Source organism: Rattus rattus, chromosome 6, assembly GCF_011064425.1.
Source record: "Rattus rattus isolate New Zealand chromosome 6, Rrattus_CSIRO_v1, whole genome shotgun sequence".
Lineage (NCBI taxonomy): Eukaryota > Metazoa > Chordata > Mammalia > Rodentia > Muridae > Rattus > Rattus rattus.
In genome coordinates, this window is record NC_046159.1 from 120,113,536 (window position 1) to 120,132,567 (window position 19,032).

The 19,032-nt window shown below is 37.4% G+C and overlaps 1 protein-coding gene across 1 annotated transcript in view; it reads left to right on the forward strand.

The window, feature by feature from the left end:
* The window catches only part of LOC116904438 (cystic fibrosis transmembrane conductance regulator), a gene marked incomplete at its 5' end in the record, with an annotated part of 277,554 nt that overhangs the window by 253,052 nt on the left and 5,470 nt on the right, over positions 1 to 19,032 (forward strand). The window contains 3 exons of the mRNA XM_032907266.1: positions 4,525 to 4,776; positions 9,619 to 9,774; positions 17,381 to 17,470. Coding sequence (XP_032763157.1) covers positions 4,525 to 4,776; positions 9,619 to 9,774; positions 17,381 to 17,470 — 498 coding nt within the window. The remainder of the gene's footprint in view (positions 1 to 4,524; positions 4,777 to 9,618; positions 9,775 to 17,380; positions 17,471 to 19,032) is intronic.

Consider the following 19,032-nt stretch of genomic DNA (forward strand, 5'->3'; position numbering starts at 1 on the left):
AGGATCACCTCTTTCTCAAGATATTTAGGGGAAAGATTAGGCTCTTAAGAAAATTAATGTATCAACAATTAGAAGAACATGAATCTCAAGGAAACATTTCAATCTTGGCTACATTACAATTTTAAAGAACAAGAATCTACACTATGCTAAATTTTCTTCTGCACAAATAAAAAATAGATTCCGTGTTTTAGCACGTGGCTTTCCTTTTGTTTTTTGCCTTTAAAGTATGAGGAATGGTACTAATTGCTTGCCCACCTTCGTTGTCATTTAACTCTAGCCACACAGATGTTCCCTGTCCATGGGGCTGACACACTTTCCTGGGCAGGGTTGCCGATACCTCCTCCCTCTTAGCTCCCTGTTAGCACAGCAGACAGCAGCGTGAGACGGGGGAATGTGTCAGTCTACAGCTATTATGATAATTGCCAAGGCCGAGTGAGTGTCTCGTGCTAAGACACTATGGTTCTTATACATCACATGGAAATACATAACAGACAATCCTTTAAACAAGGATTAAGTGAGTTTTACAAGTTTTGTGAAAACAAATGAGACCTAAACTGCAGGTATACTCTCTTCTGTACTGGGTAGACAATTACCTGTCAATAAAACCATTATAGCCAGTAAACCGAGGCCAGGGTAGATGGCAGGACTTCCAGTTGGGAAAGAGCCAAGCAGGAGAAGAGATTTTTGGACAGGGCTATGGATATAAGAAACTGAGCAGAAGGATCCAACCACATAGCTGAACTCAGATTAGAATAAGTGGGATGATGAGTTCAGAGTTACTTGGGGAAACAGCCTAGCTTATGGCCTAGGCATTTATTAATACTATTAAACCTCTGAGGTTTTATTCAGGTACTGGGGTATGGGCAAAAAAGCCCCTGGCTATATAAAACTAGTGTGATATATTGTAACTTCTGCCTAATCCAATTAGCAATATACATTTGTAGATTAAGAAGATGAGATATAAATTCCCAGTCTTGAAGACATACCTCATCATCCTCACAGTATTGCCATTATATCTGCATAGAGAAAAAAATGGCTTTCTTAGTAACAAAGGTTTAAATGACTTCATATGGTTAAGCACTAGATGTTCTGAATATTCCATTCTCTGAGTACAAGAAATACTGTGGACAATTACTACAGTGGGTAGAATAGGTTCATCATCAAACCAGGAGACATAATCTTCAGGTCTTCTTACTTGGATAGACCTTCCAGAGGCCCTTGGGTCAGTCAGATTTCTGTTACTGTGACAAAATAACTGATACAATCTGCATAAAGAAATGAAATGTTTCTTTTTGGCTTACAGTCTCAGAAGTATCAGAACATGTTACCTGCCTTGACTCCAGACCTATGCTGAGGCAGAACATCATGGCAACAGGAATATGTGGCAGAGAAGGTAGCTTACTTCACAGCAGTCAGGAAGTGGGGGGAGGGGATTAGGACAGGGGATATCCCTCGAGGACAAACCCTCAGGACCAACTTCCTCTGGTTATTCCATACCTCCCAATGTTTCTACTATGTCCCAAAAGCTCCATCATCAGAGGACCAAGCCTTTATCTTGGAATGACATTTGCAACCCAATTCATAACTATTAGGTTTAGGGACAGGGTAGGTTCAACAGAGGTATTTGTTGGATCATCGTTCAGGTACTGAGACAGTCATTAGCATGATCAGTATGGCAGGGGCTGCCTCTAGCCTTCTTCATTTAGCAATTCGCTACCTGCAAATCCTGTTTCCACTTGACAATAACAACTTTATAGTTAATTTGGTATGTATAATTTGAATTATTTTTCTTAAGAAGAATCTACCAAATTGCTTGAGCTCTCCACAAACCTGAGATCTGTTTTTAAAGAAGACATGAACCTTTGACAGGCAAATCTAGCATACAATGAATATGACTTCAACTTTGCTGTAGTTAGCTATTTACTGTTTTTACTTTTGTTGAGTGGAGGGAAGAATTCTGGCTGATTCGAAGATCCTGCTAGGTTTGTAGTGGAGTTAAGTTCTGTCCATGACTCACCAATGTTCCTATCTTGTCTAGAAGAATTATCTAGGACTTTGTCTTGCTCTCTCTTCTCTCTTTTGCAGAATTTCTTGGTTTCTTCAATGCTTCTTAAGATACTGGAGTTTGGTTACAAGGCAGGACACCTTCTTACAAGTTGCCTTTATTCTTGGGCAACCTCTTTTTGCTTTAGATTGTGGGTTGAAGAGGCTGACTATTTCTCAGCTATCCTAAGTTTATCTATAACAAGATTTTTTTTCCAAAGCTCCTAAGTCTTCAGTGTTTCAGACTGTGGATTTTCATTTTTATGAACATTGAAGTCATGCTTTCTTGTTCAGGCTAATACCTGAGCTCAAATGATCACTTTCTTGGAAACCATGAATACCTACAGTATGTTTCTTTGGGTCTTGGCCTTTGAAGCTTAAAAGTCATTGTTCATATGACTACAAAATGCCAAACTATCATTATGTCTGGACTTTAAAAAGACTGTATTTGAGACTTGAAAGAATGTTGTGGTTCTGGTGTGACTTCTCCTTTTAGAGGCGATCAACATGCTGACAGCCCTCTGGTTAGGGACTAGCCTATTCCATAGTGGCATTTCAGTAGTTATAAAGTGCCTGCTCTTGCTAATTTATCTGACTGTCAGAAGATGTCATCAGATATTGAATTGAACTACATTTTGCTCATATGTTATAACGAGTGTTCACTGTTAAGAAATAGTGTGTTGGTCAGGGATATTTTCACCATGCTGAGAATAGTTAGCCTTGAGGTTCCTTTTAAGCATTGAGATTGTAAGAAACAAATTACAAACTTTCAATTTTAATACTCAGTAAGTATCTTCTATCTAGCACATAAAATGTTAAATATTCTGGATTTGTCTTTAATGGTGACTATCACTGATGGAGTTAGGTTATAGTACTTAAGTCAGAGAAATGTATACTTTCTTTCAAAAATAATCAAACCCTACATATTTATTTGTTTATTTATTTATTTATTTATATTTACTCCTTCATGTCTTCATTTATTAATTGTTTGAATAGATCATATCTGTTGTCCTCATGTTTTAAAAGTATCACAAGTAAAAATTAGAGTATTAAAATAAAATTAGATCAGTATTTTTTGTTGTAATTTGACAAGTTCCTGTATTTCTGTGTGCATTAAATATGTATTTTACTAAGTGTTATATTGAAAGTTTTATAAGTTAGATTATTGCATTAACTTTTCCCGAGGAATGGTGAACAAATCTTCACTCCCAACCAGACACTGAAGAAGGGCAAAAGTAAGAATTTCATCCAAGTCTGACTTGGTGAACAGTAAGTTCTCTAGGCTTACAGTAAGCATGGATGATGGATCACTTGCAGACTATGAGCGAACCTAAAACACTTTCACACTACAAAGTTCAACTCCATAGTTGTTGATGACCTTGTTGCCCCAGTGTGTCCTACTCTTGGTTAAAATCCCACTTCCTTTCTTACTACATGCACTAGGGTCCCCCAAGATCACTTCCAGCTGAAAGGGAAGGGAAACAGGAGGGAACTGATGGTTGGAGTTCCAGAGAAGGGTCCAGAACTGTCCCTTCTACTAGGGAGTATCCAAAGCTCTATTGCTATAGATACATGTATAGATATATAGTACATGTTAACCTGCCTGTTTTGTCACATGGCCACCAGACCCAACCATATCTCTGCTCTAAGATGATGGAAAAAGAAACCAGCTGCTCTACAACCGAAGATTCATATGTAATTTAAAATATAACCTTTATATACAGTCACATTCTGCCAATGATGGAAATTTATTTTTAAGTAATTTTTATTAAGTGTAAATTTTTCACTTTCTATCTGTACAATAACTTAAACATTAGGTACTCATTAAAAACTAAGTTACTGGAAATGGTGGCACATGCCTTCAGTTCCAGCACTCGGAAGGTAGAGGCAGATGGATCTCTATATATTCTAAGCCAGCCTGGTCTACAGAGTGAGTTCCAGAAAAGCCAGGGCTAAACAGAAAAACCCTGTCTTGAAGAAATACCAAAAAATAAAAAGAAAAAAAAAAGAAATTGACTAAGCATCAGATGTCTACAAATAACCGAGTTGACATACAGAATTATAGATAGTTGTTAAAGAAATTGGAGAGGCAATACTATCTGTAGTGCTATATTTTCTTAACTACATAGAGTGTACAGAATTGTGTAGTACTGTCACAGTAGGGAAATATTTCTTTTTGATACCATTTATGCCCTTGATAATACTTTGGTTATTTGTGTGTGGACTGTGTAACTGAGATTTAAGTAATCACAAAAATAAACAGGTCTCTACAAAACCCAATTATATGTGTCTTAGTTGATTCACTAGTTAAGCATTTAATTATATCTAATTATTTCCTGTTACTTCACTGAAAACCCTGACAAATAACTTAGTGACAGATAGCTTGCATCATAATTTCAAGGTTATTTTTTTAGGCAACGTCAAACTAATTATGGCACTGTCTAGAGTTCTCAAACAAACATACTGTTATTTTCATTTCAGATGCGATCTGTGAGCAGAGTCTTTAAGTTTATTGATATACAAACAGAAGAAAGTATATGTACCAAGATAATGAAAGAACTACATAGTAAAGACTCACCTAATGCTTTAGTCATTAAGAATGAACATGTGAAGAAATGTGATACCTGGCCCTCTGGAGGTGAAATGGTTGTCAAAGACCTTACTGTGAAATATGCGGATGATGGGAATGCCATATTAGAGAACATTTCTTTTTCAATAAGTCCTGGCCAGAGGGTGAGATTTCTTGATTTCAGCATTTCTTGATTTGTTAGTGAGTCCCAACAACCACAGCAATGTGTTAGTAAAAACCCTTTGTAACATAATTATATAATCAATATTCTTTATACATAGTTGAAGGTGTGACGGTGTAGTTATTACCTTTCATATGAAATTTGAATTACAGAGTCTCAACAGGTTATTGTAAATGTGATTGTATTTGAATATGACTATACTTGCAAATATGTAATGAATTATAAATTTTCCAACTGCAGATGCCTTTAAATACACAACAGGCACCAAAAAATACAGCCATCACTGTAAACAGCAACACTAAATTGGTTGATTGACACAGTGTAAATTGGGCCATTCCTTAATTAATTTATATGAAACTTTAAACTTGAGTGGTTTTCTCATATGCAATGGGTAGTTATATCTTAGTTCTTTTGGACACTTTGCCAAGCCATAACTCTCAAGTGGTGCATTTAGAGCATGAGTTTCTAGAATAGTAGGCATAGTGTAGTCATTATAGCTCGTTCTGCTTTTTGTTCCTTACTCTTTACCCTTTACCCCTATTTTTACCTAGAATCCTTTTCTTTCTGTTGCTGTTCCTTAATATTTATGATTCCAAGTGTTTCTAATTTCCTAACATACTAATTCTACTTTTGTAATTTTTATGAGTTTCTCTAGAATTCATAATATATATTTATAATGAATCCAGGTCCATTTTAAAAGAATAATGTTTTCATATAAATAGCATCAGCACCCTGTAGTCCCAATTTCTCCCTCCTGTGTCTTATATTCTGTCTGTGGATCATTTTGTGTATTCAAAGATCATAGGTGCAAATAGATGTTATTAAATGATTTATGTAAGCTTTCCTATTGGACCCATTGAGAGTAAGAAACGCATTTTACTTTCTAAAATGCTTTCTTTATTCATTTAGCTCCAAGATTGTAACTTCTTGTAGATCCGAGTTATGTCTTTTCTCTGAGTAAATTCTCTTAACATATCTTTCAAGATAAGCCCTTTGACAGCACATTGCCTCTGTGTTAGTTTGATAATTTCTTACTTTGCCTTAAGTTTTGAAAGATAGCTTAGTTTACAAGGTTCACAATGCTAGTAGTTTCATGTTTCAAGATGTGCTGTGGTATGGATATTTGGCTTTGAGCAACATTCTGCTTATTTTTCTCTGTGTATGAATTGAGTATATGACACTAATTTTTGAGGGAACATTCTTAGTAACTGTTGTTTCAAATATTCCCCTCCGTTCTTGCTTCTCAGCATCCTTATCTCTTTTTCTTTCTTCTTTCTTCATTTCTCTCTGCTTTATCTTTCTGGAACTTACATTATATGCAAGTTAAATCTTTCCTAGTTGTGCCATGATTCTTGGATTTACTGTGTGTGTGTGTGGGGGGGGTGTTGTTGTGCAGAGGATGTTGGTATTGGCTGCTTTGAGTAGCATATCCTCAAGGTCAGGGCTTCTTTCCTTACACACATCTAAACTCTTTTTTAAAATGAAATTTTAATTTATTTTTAACTAATACAGAAAAGCTAAATAGTTTTATGACTATGGGTTATTGTGTGATTTGGTGAAAATACATATACTGTATAATATATATTAATTTAAACATAGATAGCTCCTCAAACATCCAAACCTCTAAGTTACAAATGATAAAATAGTCTCACTCAAGACAGGTCTTAATGGAAGCCAGTACTCTGGCCTATCTCAGAATGACCAGTCTCTTGTGGGTTGCTTGAATGCTAGAGGAACTTCCTTCAGTCTCCCTGTGAGGTCGCCGGAGTGTGCCAGGAATTGTTTCCCTCTCCATGGTCCACAATGAGTCTGGGTCATCTTTTCAGTGCAGTGCTTGTACTTGCTCCCTCAAGGTTTCTGCTTGGTGAGTTCTGCCTGGTGAGTTTTGATGTTTTGTATATGCTCGTCTTTCTCTCCAGCTCTAGGGGCACAGTCATTTGCTCTGTGGCTTTACCTTTCTGACAGAAAATTTGTTGCTCAACTTCTTATTTAAGATGGAGTGACTTGCCAGTTAGTGGTGGCACATACCTTTAATTCCAGTGCTTGGGACCTAGGCAGGTAAATTTCTGTGAATTCAAGGCCAGCCTGGTTCACAGAGTGGATTCCAAAAACACCAAGGCTACACAGAAAAACCCTGTCTTAAAAAAAAAAAACTAAAACTAAAACAAATAATAACAACAAAAAACAAAAAGAATACCAATGTTCTCATCAGATGAACATATCTTAATAGGTGTTTGATTTTTTGAAAGTACACCCTATTCTACCTTTATAAAATCTGGTGTGAATCTAATGAACCATTTAAGAATTTGAGCAGTCCATGTGTCTTATTAATAATAAACAGATGTGTGAACATATAAGAGTTTCAGTTATAATCACCCATGAATCTTATTTCCTTTGATTGTCTGTCTTGATTTCTGGAGACCACAAGGAAATGAGATAATTACAGTGCATTTCCCTCTACCATTAAAGAGCAGATACGGTGCTTTAAATGAACCGCACCACAGCTCTGCTCTTGACACAATGGAATTCCTGCTCGGACCAATTTTGTTACTAATTAGCTCTGAAGATTTTAGTTTGATTTATGTTGATCCAAATTTTGCAAAGTTGAGGTACGTTGAAATTACTAAAAAACATTGACTCATACTTAGGACAGGTCTGAAGAGCTTGTTTGCAGGAAGTACTCTTACAAATAAGAAGATAATTATTATGTGACAGTTACTCAAGAAGACAACCTTGTTAGTGTACAAATCAACCAGGTTCCTTGCTGTTGAAAAACTGGTCAGATAGAATACACGCCAGCACTTTGATGTGAGGAAACCAGAGCAATAGCCGAAGGCTTTAAAGCTAAAGAAAGTATTTATTGACTGTCTCTCAGTCCACTATTATGCCAGCATACGAACTTTGTTCTCTGAAAACGTGTTTCCTTCTGGAGCAAATGCAGTGAGCTCATTTACCCCTACTTTGGATTAGTACATCCAGCCACCTTCTACCAGCTATCCTGTAGATGAACTTAGCTCTCTTCTATCTGTCCACTTTCATTTTCTTTTTTCCTCCTGTACATCACCTGCACTGACCTATTCTGATTTCTTATTTAAATTATTTAACACTGTGTATTGGAAAAATTACATATGTGAATATGTTTGTGTCTGATATGGGCTAGTGCAGAGATAGAAGCATGCAGTATGGAACTCCTCCAGGTTTTAAGATTAAGATTTGACCTAGTCATTGAACAAAATCATTGTATTATTTATTCGTAAGGTACAATAATATATATGTTCATTCATTTACTCATCTATCTGACTGTCTTTCAGTCAACCTCAGTGACCATTTGTTGAGCACCTTTTGTAAGCCATATGCACATGGTTCCACTTATTCCTCCATTCTTCCAGCCATGCATTTTTCTCATCCTTCCACTCTCCAATCTATCTCCAATCTATCTCTTAATCTATCTATCCAAGTATTGATTATGTAAGCATACCATTATCCCAGATGGGGAAACTGAAACAAAAACAAAATGGGTAAACTATGCAACCTTTGCTGAATTTCTATTCTTTACGTGAATACAAGAAAGAAAAAATAAGTCTTACAAAATTTTTCTGCATAACATTTGCTTGATCATATTTTCCCAAGAACAATGATTTTAAAAAATTACCTTGTAGAGCTCTTTTGATGGTTAGGAAGGCAACTGCTCTTGTCACTGTCCTTTACCAGCTCATTACCAAGGCCTACATTAGCCAGGTGATTTACCTGATTGGAGTTTGATTTATTGCTAGCCTATCAACAAAATAAGTATAGAATCTGTAAACATTTAGAAATTCATTTTATATCTATTTAAAGTATTGATTTGCAGTGTATTGAAAACAGACAGTTTTTCACCAACCACATATATGTAAAGAACACTTTTCCAAAAGACCATTTTCTCCGTAAAGAGGTCAAATAATAGGAAATTAAGGGGCAATGGTAACAGAATGAAACAAATTTAAGTTTTGCATTATACACAGCAATTTATTCTGTGATCAGTTAGTTATTGCAAGGAATTGAGCTTATATCAGAACAAAGAATGTGGACTTTGAGGGATGCCTGGACTACTGATCTCCTGTAATGTGAAGTAGCCTAAATCTGATGCTGTGCTCTTTGGATAGTGAGAAAACTTACTTTAATATCCTTTTTGCTTCTTGCCAGAAGAGTCAAATATTAGCATTTGACTCGAACATTGCTGAGAAGCTGAGTGATCTGGACACTCCACTCAACCCACACTCTGTGGGGGAACATGACCTTAGTGTATCATCAGGCCTGAACTTGACACTGCTCACTTTCTTAAGGGAGAATCATCCCTCTTCACTGCTGGGGCCCAATCCCTTGACCTTGTACATGCTGGACAACTGTTGCTTCACCAATGAGGAAATAAACTTAGTCCAGGGACAGTAACTAATGTTAGGCCTATTTTGAGTATGCTTTCAAGTTGGTATCCATATTTAAAAGTACATCAGGCAGCAGTTCCCTGCTTCTAGTTTGAGCCTATCCATAGAGCTGATAGGCATCAAGATACACTATTTTTACTTTTCCTTGACTTAAAATGGACACTTTCTCCATTTTTCTCATTAGTAAAAGCCAGTGGTCAGTGAAGCCCACATGGGGAATACAATCTGGTATGGCCAGTTTCCGATTTCAGTTCCTGATGATGATGTGAATTGGGAGTGTGTAAAAAGGCTTAAGTGCTAGATGGCAAGAGAAACTGCTTTCAGTTGAAGAGCAGAACTGTGAGTGACTATGTAGGGCACTGTCCTCAGTGTGGGAGAGTAATTCCATCACCTTTTCCTCCTAGGTGGGGCTCTTAGGAAGAACTGGCTCAGGAAAAAGTACTTTGCTGTCAGCCTTTTTACGAATGTTGAACATTAAAGGTGAAATACAGATCGATGGTGTCTCATGGAACTCAATGACCTTACAAGAATGGAGAAAAGCTTTTGGAGTGATAACACAGGTGAGCACAAAATGTAAAAAGCAATAAAAATGAACATTCTTATTTGTCATACTTAAGAAATTCATATCACTCTGCAAAGTATATCTGGTGGGCCCTATCATCTTATCTCCTATGCAAGAAAAAATATAGCATGTAGAATGAAAGTGTCTCCCAGTGTTTGGAATTCTGTGTGATGTATATCTCTTGAAGTGTTTTGATGGTGTTTTTCCTACACACAATCCATAGCAGCAGGCTGGGTTGTTCATTGTGACTGGCTTTGTAATCCTGCTTCAGTACTTGATCTCTAAGTGGGTGAGAGCAGCCTATGGATAAATGCTTTGCAAGACATGGAAGATGCTTCTGAGATCACAGGCTCTTGGAAGCAAGACATGGTGGACTTGGAAATTGAAGCGCAGTGATTTTTTTCCTTTGGAGTTTAAATAGGAAGAACCATGTCAGATAAATCTAGATTCTTGTAAAGGTCAGTTTTTGATTCAGGCAGTAGAGACTCTCTCACATTGCCACTTAGTGCTATTCTGTGTGTGTGCTGTCTTCCTGTGTAGAAGGAAAACAGCAACAGCTGCGGTCAACATGACCCAAATGTGAACCAAGAGATGCTGTTACTGAGACAGAAGCCAGAGGATTGCATTATTTCTGCTGGTGTTTGCCCTTTTCTCTGAGACTTTTCCTTCTCTTGTTCTACTAAGCACTGAGTCCAACCCACTAAGATGGCTCTTTGAAGCACTTCTGTATTTTTAACACAAATTGACATTCCAGGAGTATTACCAGGTAGACCAACTACAAAGTTAGACCAAGGAAATGCTTGTATTTCTTGATAAATGATCTTCCCATTACATTTGCTCCTTTCAAATGGTGAGACAATAGACATTGTAACTACCAAACTAGTGCTTTCAATTTGTTTCTATAGTGTGCTCTTTTTCTAGATGCTTCATCAGGGTTGAAGTAGTGGAAACACTGTGTGTTCCTCAAAAACACAAAAGGGGTTGTCAGGTGGTCTAAAGATAAACACTAGGAATACAAGTTTCCTGAGGTGATAGCATTAGGCTAGTAAAAATCCTGAGGTCAGTAGAAGAGAATGCGGTCGTCTGAGAAGCTGCTATTGGACTTCCTTAAGTCCTGTGCTCCCAGTTTTTAACTAAAGCAGCGAAGGCTTTGCCTTTGTTGCTCTTGTTCTCACACATCAGCCCACTAGAAAAGTCAAGCTCTAAACGTTTGTTCCTTTTGCTCTTCATTGTAGCTGCTACACAATAGAAGGGCTCCATCCTTCTTGATAGTTCTGCTTAGGAACTTACCTATGCCAGATGCAGAGGACAATGCAGTGGGGAAATCTGTCCTGCCTTTCTGCTCAAATGACTCTTCAAACTTGCCTCTTCATTTCTGCTCTTTTATGGATTCAAGGCTTACATTTTTAAAAAATGAAAAAAGTGTGTTCAGGAGGTCCTTCAGAAATGCTGACAATGCGCATATAGCTGCTTTTCTCAGTGTCTCAAGAACATCGTCAGCATGGTTAACATGCCTCAATGACAATTTTTGAATGTCATGTGAAACCTAAGAAAGAAAGAAAAGAAAGTCCTTATATGCTTGATGTCTAAACTAAGGGTTACTTTGCTTTTTCTACTTCTTCTTGAAAAGTGAGAATTACAGCATGCTTTTCCTTTCCTGGAGTTTGATCTTCAGAAAATTACAAAGGAGAAAAGTGAATATCTAAGGAAAACTAGTTTGGTCTGCTTTTTCATCTTTTCTTTTCTCCTCTGTCTCCTTTAACAAGGATGTACTTCAGAAGGTCACTCTCACGCTGAATTAGTATAATGCTCAAGGTTTATTGGCCACTGGTTTTCAGACATATGAAACAGGAACTTTGAAAAGCATGCCCTCTCTTATACAGGGATCCTAAAACATCAGTCACAACCTCCTGTTGGTTTGGGCAGTTCTTAAGTTTCCCCAACTCCTTTGATAGTTTAGTAACTACATAGCAATCTCAGAACCCAGATTGTCCTGTACCTTCCCAAGCAGATCCTCTTTCTTGCGTTCTGTCTTGGCTGTGAGTTTGAGTTAAGAAGAGGAGGCAGTGATGCTAATAGATGGCAACTTGTTGACTTAGACCATTAGAATACCAAGATGAAAATAGTCACTAACTGTGGACCTTGTTAAGCATATAATTAATAGAAAACAATTATTTTAAAGCTTCAGTTACAAATTTGGAAGGCAGTAAGTTGTTCTGACTAAAGGACGGTAAGGTTTTATTTCTGTTTATTATTATTACATGTGGTGTGCGTATGAGAGGAGGAGAGAACAGTGGGTGTATCCATCATGTCATGGCTCACTCGTAGAGGTCAGAACACAACTTTCCGGAACAAGTTCTCTCCTTCCAGCATGGAATTGGGACATTGGGTTCAGGCCATCAGGATTATGTGGCAAGTGTGCATTATCCACTCAGCCACCTCACGGGCTCCTTTCTTAATGGTTTGAAAATACTCAACGTCCACCCATCATTCTCACCACACACAGAGTTGAGGCGTCTTTTGTTTTGAAAGATATCAGATAGCATGTATAGATAGAAACAATGAAATTGGTGGTGCCAGCTTAAAATTCACCAGATAAAATTATTATATCTTGAGCTTAAAATTATAATATCACAGACATTTTAGTCATATCAAATGTAGATGTACTATTTGTCATCGATATGCCAGAGAAGTTCCAGTCCAACCTGTAAACTTCTGAGAAACACAAAACTATGCTCATTGTCACGTGACAGAAATTAAAAACAGAAAAGCTAATATGGAAGAGAGTGCCTGAATCAGTAATTAACCATAGCTGTCTGTCAAGCTGTGAGCTAGTGAGGGAGTATACAGGCAGTGAGAAATGACCAGACCCTAAGCTAGCTGTCGCTCCTGCCAGCACATCTGTGTCCTTCTTTCCTGCTGTTTTGTCTCCTTTCTTTTCTTGTTTTCTCTCTAGAGAAAACATGTAACTGTTTAGACTTTATGAAATGAGGGGCTTTGTTTATTTGTTTGTTTTTTGGGGTGGTTTTCCCTTGCCTTAACAGAATGCTCTGCTGTGACTGTCCAAACCCAAAAGAGATCTCAAGCCTTGCTTGTGTATTTCTGTTGTAGTTCTGATATGTCTCATTTTCAGATTATCTGCATATCTTCTTTAGTGACCCAAGATTTAAGTGGAATGATCAGAAAATGGAAGCAGAGTTACAAAAAGAAATACTTAGTAAAATCCTTTTCTTCAGAATATTCCCCTTTCTTGTAAGACATGTAATATAACACCTTGAATTCGAGGAACTCATCAGACATTGTTCTATGATGAATCACTGAATGTTACTGTCTCACACATTTGTGGCTCTTTCAGCATTTGAGCCCTAATCTGTATAATCTTAGGACAGTTTTATAATTTCTCTTAGTTTCTTTATTTGTAAAATGAGTATATTAATGATAACAATTATTTTTACTTTGGGAGAAATTGAATGAGAAGTATTTAAACTCTTCCTTCCCACATTGGTTGGTTGATTGTTTTTCCCCATTGTGGTAGTCATTATTTTTAATTCAGTGAGGGTGGGAAATCATGTCTCCCTCATGACTAGCAGTCATGTACTGGACTTGGGAATGTGTTTTATAAGTAGGAATAAACGAGTTTGCACAATTTCACAAAGAAAGTTGTAATGAACACATGACATAGAGTATCATAAAGTTTATAGGTTTAGAAAGATTGGGTACATGGAGTTCTAGGCAGGAAAACTATAAACAATCAAAAGGATAGGTCAGTATGAAGGGAAAGGGAGAAGGGTGAGAGGAAATCACTGCTTAGAGGGTATTAGAAGTCATGGCATGACCCAGTAGGAAGGGGCTGATTCTCCCGGGCTGAGGAAGGGAATAGAGAAGGTTTGGTGGTGCATTGGTGCATACATGATGGACTCTCAAATGAACATACTGTGATGTGGTTAATTAGAACTTACTGAGGTAGACAGTTGAACAGAGTGTAGAATTCAAGGGAAGGTCAAAAAATAACTGTCATGTCTGATTTTCAAATAAATACAACACAATTTAGCTATTTCTGAGCCTAAAATTTGAAACCTTTGATTATATGCTTTGATGAGAAAACATTTTTATGTATCTTTGGAAAGGTTTATACTGAAACTTTGTAGTATGAAAGCTTTTATGAAGCACTCAGTGGATTTCTAGGAAACTGAACTTTAGCTGTCCTACATGCAGCCTTTTATGTTTAAATCAATGGCATACACACTAATAGTATATCAATCTGTATTTGTTACAAACTGTTAATTGTTCTCAGTAAAAATATGTCATTCATAATTTTCTAGTTGAAAGATGTTCTTTAAAGCAAAACATTCATTAATTTTAAACATTCTAATGCAACCTAAGAATCTTTGCGGTGTGTACTGGGATGGGTTTTTATTATATAGATGTGGTGTCAGAAACTGCTGGAGATATTGTCAGAGAGATTTTAACCACTGTCAGTATTTATGAGCATTTAGGCCACATTTGACAGGAACTAGTCATGCTGTGCACATACATACATATGTAAGCAGGGCTGTCACTTCTATTTATTTATTTTATATAAATGCAATCACCACATAAGCTGGACTACTTTCTTGTCTCATTTGACATCTAGTACTGAAAGCATATTACCTGTTGCTGCATTACACAGTCAGCTGTGGGAAGTCTGTGTAGGCTCAGCCACTTCCACAGAGTGGAGTCAGCAGCTGCAGGGAGGAGATGGGACATGTGGGGAACAATGATGATCTCTTTATTCTGCTTAGAGTTTCAAGAGTTGCTCTTTATACCATACATGACATTAAATAAATATCAAATATTTGCTTACCCTAACTGACTTATTAGTGAGTAGTTTCTTACAAGGCCAATAGGGGATTCCTAGGATTTGAAAGCTTCAGTGCATTTTTTATTGTGCACAGCAGATCTGAGAGTGCCATGGTGGCCAAATCATTCCACTTCTCAGGGACTTCAGTGTTGAATTTGTAAACTGGAGAGAAAGGGTTTAGGTTGACCTCCAAAGACCTTTCGGTTATACAGAGGGGTTTGTGGATGATTAAACAGCTTAGGAAACAAAAGTAAGACATCTGCTGGCACTGTGAAAGTAAGCGACTGCCAGATTCTCTTTGAATTAAAGGAATGGAATGTCTGATTGATAGTATACAATTGAATCTCGCTGAACCAGTTTGTTTAGTTGATTTTTCTTTAAAATTGAATAGGTAGTACATTACCTTTTGCTAGACATGAAATTATGAACAAAAGACTGCGAGATTTCTGAGTTGTAATAAATCGACCACACATAAAGCTTTTAGATTCCTGACAGACAGCATCTTTCCTTCGTAACTTTGAATGTGTATCTGTTTAGAAAGTAGTTAAAATATCATAAATTTAGTAAACTAATATATGTTATCAGTATGAGGAAAAGTTAGATAGTTTCTGAAGCAGCCATAAGGAATCATCACATATGTTTTGGGTTGTGAGTGTTATACTTTAAGAACTGTGATACCTGCAAGCATTTGGGTCACATTTAGTCAGTCTCTCTCTCTCTCTCTCTCTCTCTCTCTCTCTCTCTCTCTCTCTCCCTCTCGCACATAAACATACACACACAGAGGGAGAGGGGGGAGAGGAGAAAGGGAGGGAGAGGAGAGGAGAGAGGAGAGAAAAGGAAAGGGGAGAGAGAGAACGTTATTAGCCAAAACAATAGCTTATCGAAGTTAACTTTCAAATCGGAGGAAAAATAACATTTACTCTGATTGTTCTTATACTTATTCACATCAACTCACTCATTTGGGCAACTTTTGCAGAACTTATACAAAACTTGCATCTAAAAAAGAAAGTAAAGACATGGCCTTTAAGGAGATAGAAGCACTAAAACCCAGACACTTACAGATGTCTACATTTTCTTAGAAGTTTTCTTTGAGATAAGCTACCCAGACTGGGCTCCAGCTTTGTATATAACACAGGGTAACTCTGAAACTTATCCTCTGTTTTTCTATCTCCTAAGTGTAGGAATTATGGGCACAAGCTGCTGTGCTCAGTTTATGTGCTTCTGGGATGAGACCCAAGGCCTTTTGCAAATTAAGTAAGCATTTTTGCTAATTGTACAATATTCCCACAACCTAAACTTGGTGTTATTTAAGGAATGAAACTATAAGAAATAATTGGGGGTCTGGTTTGGTTTGAGGATAAATAACACTGTCCGGAAATGAAACTTAATTTAAAACATGATGGATATAGATTGCCATGTGAAGATCAGGGAGGATGAGATTTCTAGCTGAGAAGAAAAATGTGAAGAAGCTAAGAAAGTTTGTGTGGCTAGAATTGAGTGGAATGGAAAGGGGTCCTAAGATCGTGGGGCCATCGTAAGGATATTGTACCTTTAGTGAAGGGGAATGTCATTACCATTTTTCATGAATTATTTGAGTGTATTGTAAGAGAAGCAAGAATATAAAGAAGGAAATCAATTTAGGAAACTCTTTCAGTGACACAAAAAGAGCTAATGATAGTTTGGAGTGTTCGGTGGGAACAAAAATTGAAAAAGAAATTGATTTGACATATAGTTTGAGGATAGTATGAAAATTAGCAATGGCTCACTTTTTAGTTAGGTTAAGGCTTAAGATATTTGAGTCATGAGTGACTCTCAGTTCCTGACTGCACCAAGATAGAGATACAGGGAGGAAAGAAATAGGGTGGCACTTCTGCTTTAAAGAGCATGGAAGTGAAAGAGACTGGGTTCCTGTTCACAGTCATCCCTTCCCAGCCAGCACAAAACTACCAACGGATCTTTGCAGACCTCATTCCCATTAGCAACTGTCCATTGGAACATAAAATATATTGTCCATTCCTTTCAGTCTTCCAGGATAATGACATTATTCTTTTTGTCCCAAGTAAATATTTCTATTGCAAATTTCAACTAAATATATAATTCTTTCAGAGTTACAAAGAGGCAACCAAAATAATAAGAGGAAAGAGGAAACAAAGTTATTTTAGACATTGACATCAATTTTTTTGCCAGTCTTCTGTGTGTACAGAGAGGACTAAATATTGTTTTAACAATATTACTTATTAGCTGAGATCTCTTAAGACAGTGGTTTGCTCTTAAGCATCTGAGCTACCTAAGTAGAAGTGTTATTGCAAGTGGAGAATCTTGACAGTGGTCGTGCAGCGCTGTTTCCGTACCAGAGCATCTGCCCCTCTTCCCCAGCACACATGCCCTTCAACAAGTGGTTGATCTCTGATCACTTAGAGTTTTCTAAGTTGTTTTTTCAGTTTCTCCCTGTTCATAGAAGTAAGAAGATGTGTAAAGGAACACTAGAAGAAGAGAATTCTCTCCAATGGACGGACAGTGGACTTAATTTCTTTATCCCAAGGGTATTGAAATGAAAAAAATCCAGAAAGAGATTTAAATGCTGCCATATTTTTCTTTAAAGTGATATAGAGCAAGTATAGAAAAGTATAGAAAAGTATACCTGGCTAATGAATGCATGGATACATATTTATTTAATTTCTTACTGAAATATTTTGGAATAAAGAGAAAAACATTAAAAGATGTATAGGTTATTTATATTTTTAAATTTTCTTTATCATTGCAGAAAGTATTTATCTTTTCTGGAACATTCAGACAAAACTTGGATCCCAATGAAAAATGGAGAGATGAAGAAATATGGAAAGTTGCAGATCAGGTAAAGATGATGAATAAAATGGTTTTAAAGAGGTAGATCATACACATAGGTGTGGTTGCCATAGATGATAGACAGTTTTACACATCTATCTGTGTGTGCACATCCATGTTCTGAATTTGGCGCATCCTCCTTTCAGGGCTGTCGCTCTTACCATGTAGTCTGCTCTACGTGGTGCTTTACTAAAGTTCTATAGACTCGGTTGCTCATAGATGAGATGTTTCTCACACCATTTTGGAGACTGAGAAGTCCAAGTGTAAGGAGCCAGCAGACACTGTTTGTTGACTGCGAAGACCCTGCTTCCTGTCACTTCTGAGGTGTATGTCTTGCTGTGCCTCACTCAGTATAAGTGGTTAATGAGCACTCTGGAGGCTCTTCATTATAATGCTAATTCCAACCCTGGGGTATTCAGACCCCAGGACCTAATCACTTCCCAAACATTTTAGTTTACCTCTTAATAGCACTGCCTTGGGTTGACATGATGTTAATGTGAGTTTCTGAAGACATGTGGACCTAGAATTCCCTCCTTTACTCCTTTCCAAAGTCATGTCACTTCCTTATGTAAATATATTGCTCCATGTCCACAACTCTCAAAGTCTTAACACAATCTGGTATCAGTTTACAACTGGAAATCACCAAGTCTCAACTCAACCAGTTCCGTGAGACCTTGGGCTTTAGGCTTGTCTCGTTGGCATCCCACCATTTCCTGCACTTTGCCCATTGTTACTCCCTTGCTGTTCACTCTTCATCCTCCCCTGAGAATAGATCTTGCCAGGAGCTTTGAAGCCTCTAAGTGCTAAATGCTAACCCCTTGAGTAACCAACCTTAACCTTCTCCTAATAAAATGCACTGAGATTAACCGTTTGTCATTATCAGGGTTTCCTTATTACCCAGCAAACGCAAGGTTTTTAAAGCAAACATTAACCAAATTGCTAGTGATACACTGTAAGATCCTTGATGTCCTTTAAAGAGTGAACTGTAAGAATACAATGTGCTGGGAGAGAACTTGGAAGGAAGGTATTAGGCTTTATAAAACTTACAGGCATTGCCAAGTCTCCATAAAATTTGCAGGAAAACGAGATCATAAAACCATCTAAAATGTTAGTAGATAAGCTTAGAAGACTTTAGATTCCAGAATAATAATTCCAGAATGGCTAGATTCTGTCTAGCAATCCATCTTTAGATGTACCTTTTCACTCATCCTCTATTTCAACTTATGTTCATAAAGATGCTGCCCCTGTGCTAACCTTAATGTCCCATGGTTTAAGAGTGATAAGGATTTTGCTAAAGAGACCACAAAGAAACACAAGCACCAACCCCTAGATTATAGTAGCAGAAAGGAGATTTAGGTCAAAAGGCACAAATCCTAGGCTTTAATCCTATATGGTTGATGACCCAATATAGGCAAACAGGAACACGTTGGGGTGTGTCAGCCTACTAAGACACTGGGACAAAAGTCTAACCTTCCTGCCCTAGTCAGGGCAGCTCCTTGCCCTGTGGAACTCTGGGGAGCTTTCTAAAGCCTGCATCTTTAGCCTGCTTATCACACCTCCCCATGCCTCTTT